Source organism: Orycteropus afer, unplaced genomic scaffold (genome assembly GCF_000298275.1).
Source record: "Orycteropus afer afer isolate SDZICR_OR568_19922 unplaced genomic scaffold, OryAfe1.0 scaffold00109, whole genome shotgun sequence".
In the NCBI taxonomy this organism is placed as follows: Eukaryota; Metazoa; Chordata; class Mammalia; order Tubulidentata; family Orycteropodidae; genus Orycteropus; species Orycteropus afer.
Window position 1 is genome coordinate 4,340,649 of NW_006921696.1, and position 6,000 is coordinate 4,346,648.

The 6,000-nt window shown below is 42.1% G+C and overlaps 1 protein-coding gene across 1 annotated transcript in view; it reads right to left on the reverse strand.

The window, feature by feature from the left end:
• KCNAB1 (potassium voltage-gated channel subfamily A regulatory beta subunit 1) overlaps positions 1-6,000 on the reverse strand; it is a 593,583-nt gene that overhangs the window by 38,985 nt on the left and 548,598 nt on the right. Inside the window, exon 9 of the mRNA XM_007943554.2 lies at positions 758-843. Within this exon, the coding sequence (XP_007941745.1) occupies positions 758-843 (86 nt within the window). The remainder of the gene's footprint in view (positions 1-757; positions 844-6,000) is intronic.

Here is a 6,000-nt window from a genome sequence, read left to right on the forward strand (position 1 = left end):
CTGGGTGGGTTGGACCCCCTGACCTTCTGGTTAGCAGCCAAATGCCTTACCCACTGCACCACCAGAGTTCCTTATAAATATAAAAACTAAAAACCAAACCCACTGGTATGGAGTCAATTCTGACTCATGGTGACTCCCATTGGGTTTCTAAGGAGGTAAATCTTTACAGAAGTAGATTTCCCTGTCTTCCTTCTGCAGAGTGGCTAGTGGGTTTGAACCACTAAACTTCTGGTTAGCAGTCAAATGCCTTAGGATAGTTAGTATTTAATATAGCTTTTCTTTCATTCTTTTTTTTTTTCTTAAAAAAAACTAAAATATCCTGTTCATATATCTTATTAGCAGTGAAATTCACTTTACCCTCTTGTCACCAAACAGCATCCTAAAACTTGATTCCTGTTAGAGATCTGAGCCCTCCCTGCTATATTCTGTTCTGATGAGATCTAGTCCCAATATCTGTCTCTCAAAACAAACAAACAAACAAAACTCACTGCCGTCGAGTAGGTTTAGACTCATAGTGACCCCTCATTGGGTTTCCGAGGTGGTATCTCTACAGAAATAGATTGCCCAACCTTCCTTCTGAGGAGTGGCTGGTGAGTTTGAGCTGCCAGCTGTCTCTAGCACTATTAAATTGATCACAGAGTTCCAGCACCATGGTGATTGGGAGAAATGTTTATGAAAGATCTCGCAACTTACATATGATATCTGATGAATAATGGTAAGGTACCCAATGACCATTTGAAAATAGAAACTAAAGTACCATGATCTCCATTGCACTCCACCGTGAGGTGCCCCAATACATCGCCATCCCTTGGTTTATCACATGTGTCATGGCTCGAACGATTTCTAGGGAAGGCAGACAGAGAGCAAGCAGTTGATGAGTTTCTCATCTTCTCAAAGTTATATGGCCTGTTTTTTTTCTTCCCCAAAGTCAGAAATCTAGTGAAATTATTTGTTTGATTAATATACCCATTGCTAACAAATAGGTTTCAACTTACAGCAGCCCTCTAGCATAGAGCAGAACTGCCCCGCAGAGTTGCAAGTAAATCTTTATGGAAGCAGACTGCCACATCTTTCTACCTGGTAGGTCCCAACTGTTGATCTTTCACTAGTAGCCCAGAACTTAACCAGGGCTCCTCTTGATTAATATAGTTACTTCAATATTAGTGACAATATAACAGTCTACCATGAAATATTGATGGTTTGGAGGTTAGCAGTACTTTTTCTTAACCTGATGTCCCATTTTCCGTTTGCAGCAATAGTGCTAAATGATATTAGAAACATAATGACTACTTGAAGTTCTTCTTTTACTTTTATTTTGCTTCCTGGATCCTGGCCTCATAAAATGAATAAATAATACATGGTTAACCTCTTTCAGAACCTGGGTACCTTGCTCACTAAAGTGAGAAGTAAGGGAAACATTCGTCTTGACTTTGTAGAAGGTAAGATCGTGAGTGATAGGTGGATTTGCAGAGCTGGGCACACACAGAGTGGCTGTTCAGTAGAGATGACTCAACAATAATGTATTTAGCAGAAAGATAAACATATTCAATGCTGAAAAAACAGTTGAAACCACAGTGCCCCAAAGCTCACAATGGTACACCCTGCCCTTGACTGCTTTGAACCAAATTTTGTTCTAAGACACCAGTGTAACTGATTTCCTGGGGCCGGCCTGGGGCCACACCCAGTTTGTGCATCAGTCTCTTTCAGCTTCCCATTACATTTCCTAAACAGGAACCCCTTCCCCAGAGGAGTGGAGCTGAGCCAATGTGGTACAGAACCAGAGAACAGAGAAAGCTGCAACTTCAAAATAGTGAAAATTCATAGAAAAGGTTGCATTTCTTCTACAAAATAGGTCAGATAAACACCCAGAATGCTAGGTCATTTGATATTTTCAAGAGGTAGCGGGCCTCACACTTTTCCTCTATGTGCCACTAATACACTAACTTAAAAGTCCCTCAGAAAAATCTCACTCTTGTCTCAAAGTAGATTCAAGGAAGATGTATTCTTATTTTTATTTCTCATGAACAAGTACTGTCTACATTGAGAGGGTACAGGATTTGTAATGAGGCAGCCAGGGTCAGGGTCTTAGCTCCTTACTCTATTTGACCTGTGTGTAAGCCATTTTCAATTGTCCTTTTGTTTTACTGGAAGATGGGAATGATTTGGTTTTTTTTTTTTTTTTTTACTCAACAGAGGCAGAATTTGACTTATAAACAAATTTTTATTCTTGGTGAAAGACTCCTGAATATCAGCAACTAAAATTATAACATTTACTCTCCCTGAATAAATCTAATGTAATACAAAAAGTTCTATGAAATGGTTTTCCTTTTCATTTTATTTAACAAATATGAATGAGTGCCTATTATAAACATTTCTGGAAGTTAAAACCATTATTTAAAGCTCTGGCCCAGAAATGCTCTTCCCCTTTGAGCATCTCCATCATTGTAAAAGCTCCCTTTATTCCCCATCCTGTTTTGTTCAGAGCTGAGGAGTTTGTTCAATGTATTCATTGTGTCTGCTGTACTGAGTCCTAGGGATGTTATGGTGAATCAAACATGTTGGTAAATAGTTAAACAAAATAAGTTGAACCTGAGACTTTCTGCTGTCTCCATTCTGTAATCATGTAAGATGAGCACAGAGCAATGTCCAGGGCTTGGTGGTATGGAACTGAAAGCCTTGACAAGAGTTCAGGTGGAGTAGAGGTTGTAACTATTCCTGTACATCTATTCACTTTTTCAGTATGTATGGCTGCTTTTATTTAGCAGGCACTGTGCCAAGTGCTGGATAATCAGCTATGAGTAAAACACATAAAGCTCCTGGACTCAAGGAGTTCAGAGGACAGTGGGAGAGATTGTTGTCATTTGCCGTTGAGTTGGACCCGACTCACAGTGACCCCTCCTTGGGTTTCTGAGGCAGTATCACTACCGGAAGTAGATTGCCCTTGGAGGGAAGGTTGGGCAATCTACTTCCGTAGTGATGGAGAAATAAATAATTCACAAGTCCTATATAATTAGTGCTAATGTAGAGATAGGAGCTCTGGTAGCATAGTGCCTAAGGCACTTGACTGCTAAGCAGAAGGCTGGCGGTTCAAACCCATCAGCCACTCCTTGGAAGGAAGGTTGGGCAATCTACTTCAGAAGCGATACCATCTAGGAAACCCAAGGAAGGGTCGCTATGAGTCAGGTCTGACTTGATGGCACATAACAACAAACAACAACAACAATGTAGAGATTAAAAGGAAGACCTATTATTTAGGTTAAAGAAGATCTTACTGAGCAGTGATACCTTTGACATGAATTATGAAAAAAAAAAAAAAATCCAGCCACGTGACAAACAAGGGGAAAATATTCCAGGCAGATGGAACATCATGTACAAAGACTCTAAGACAGGACAGAACTTAGTGAGATCCAGGAATTAGAAGGAAGCTGTGTGGCAGAAGCCTACTAGGAGAGGAAGACAGGAGGACAAGATGAAGTTGGCAGGCGTCAAACCGTATTATTGGCTTGTTATTCAAAGTTTAATGGAAGCTCATTACCATTTTTAAAGGAAGAAAGTTTACTTTTCAGAAAGGTATCTCTGGTTGTGCTGTGGAGAATCAGTCGGGAAGAGGAGGCCTGGAGGAAACAGGATGATCTTTAGGAAGTATTGCAGTCTTCCAGGCAGGAGATAAAGGTGGCTTGGAATAGAGTGGTAGTGGTAAAGACAGAGAAAAGTGGACAGACTAAAAATCTATTTTGGAGATAGAATCCACAGAGCTTGCAGATGGACTGAATGTTGTAAGGGAAAGGGAGGAATCAAGAATATTTCCCAGATATCTGGCCATTCACAGAGATGGAGCAGTAGGGCTGGGAGGAAAATCCAGAGGTCCACTAAGTGGAAATTCCTGTGAGATGCTAAAGGAGAGCTGTCAAGTAGATACAAATGAGACAATGCGTGATCTGGGCTGAAGATAATCACCAGCCTATTGATTGTATTTAAATTCACAGAAATGGATAAGGCTACATAAGGGTAGTCCATAGAGGGAAAAGAGAAGAGATTCTAAGAACCAGCCCAAAGGTTGGAAAGACCACCGACACAAATATGTGTCAGGTACTATGATTGGTGCTAGGTGATCAGTGGCCAGAGGTGCGGGAAAGAAAGGGAGGGGTGCCATGTCCCAGAATCTAGAGAGATGGTGTTTCAAGGAGCTGTGGCCCCCAGGGTGTATCACTGCTGAACATTCAAGCCAGAAGGACACCTGTCCATTGGATTTGGGTACATGACATGGAGGTCTTTGCAGACCATGGGAAGAACAGTTTCAGCATCAGTGGTGTGATAGGACCAAGTGGGAAGCAGATAGGAGGATAGGTGGGGGTGGAGAGTTAATAGGGCTAGGCAAGGGCTATTAATTAGCGACAACCTGTGTAGACAACTCTCTGAATAAGTTTGGAAGTGAACGAAGGAGAGAAATAGGGCACTTGCCAAAGGACTACTCAGGGTCAAAGGAAAGTGTTATTTTAAAGAGTGGAAGTATAAGAATAAGTCACAGTGCCATTGGAAGTGATCTAGAAAAGGAATTATTGATGCTGTGGCCGAGGGGCTGGGGGAGGAAAGGAGAGAGAAACTTGACAAAGTGAGATGGGGGAAACAAAAGGCACCTGTGGCATGGAAAGGTGATTTCCATTATAACAGGAGGCATGAAGGACAAGATTGATGGGACCAGCAGAGCTGGTAGAACTCATCATGGGAAGAAATGAGAGCTCCTGTTTGATGAATTTTATTCTTAATAAACTATAAATTAAGTGAAAAAGAAGTGGGCATGAGACGTGAGGAAAAGGAGAGAAATAATAGTTTTGAGAGTGAGAGAGTCCACTTGCTTGCAAATTTGGCCGCTCACTCTTCAGAGAAGAGCTTGGTGGAATGGGGAAAGGTATGCCATTGGAGAAGGCTGCAGCACAGGAAGCAGGTAGAAATTGCAGGACACAGAGAGCCACAGTTGGAAAGTCATGTTGCCACAAATAAGAATTCAATCTAATTGAACTAGTTCCTTTTTTTTCTTTTCAATGTCAGAGAAAAATTCCATTAATTGTTTACCTATCTGTTGTTGTTTGCCATCGAGTCAGCCCCGACTCATAGTTACCCCTCCTTGGGTTTCCGAGGCAGTATCACTACAGAAGTAGGATTGCCCAACCTTCCTTCCGAGGAGTGGCTGGTGGGTTTGAACTGCCAGCCTTCTGGTGAGCAGTCAAGTGCCTTAGGCACTATGCTACCAGAGCTCCCGTTTACCTATCTAGCAAGGAATAATCATACTGAAATCTGAAGGGTTTTTACATGATAATATTTAAAGACACTAGAGGGCAGCATTGTTGAAAGGAAAAAAAAATCAACTGAGCCAAGACATGGTTGTGTAGTGTATCATGGAAATAGCCTGCAGCATAGTGCCTAAGGCACTTGACTGCTAACCAGAAGGCGCTTGGTTCAAACCACCAGCTTACTCCTCGGAAGGAAGATGGGGCAATCTACTTCCATAGTGATACTGCCTCAGAAACCCAAGGAGGGGTCACTATGAGTTGGGTCCGACTCGATGGCACATAACAACAACAACAACAGTGAGAGTACAGACTCTAAGTGGGGAAACGGATGTCAGTTCATTCCAAAACCAAATGTTGCCATTAAGTCGATTCCGACTCATAGTGACCCCTCCTTGGGTTTCTGAGGAAGTAGATTGCCCACTCTTCTTTCTGAGGAGTGGCTGGTGGGTTTGAACCGCCAGCCTTCTGCTTAGCAGTCACGTGTCTTAGGCACTACGTCACCAGAAAGATCATTAGTGCGTTGCATTTATCTACCTCTGTGAAAGGATATTCAGACAAACCTGACTAAATCTGGCAACCCTAGACGGAATCCTCCTTCCCTGCCCACCCCTTTCTCTGCATCTCCAGGAAGCCTTAACATCAATGGTGCCCAACACCAATGGCGCGTTAGAAACACCAAAGAGTTTTAAAAACTACTCATATCTGTACA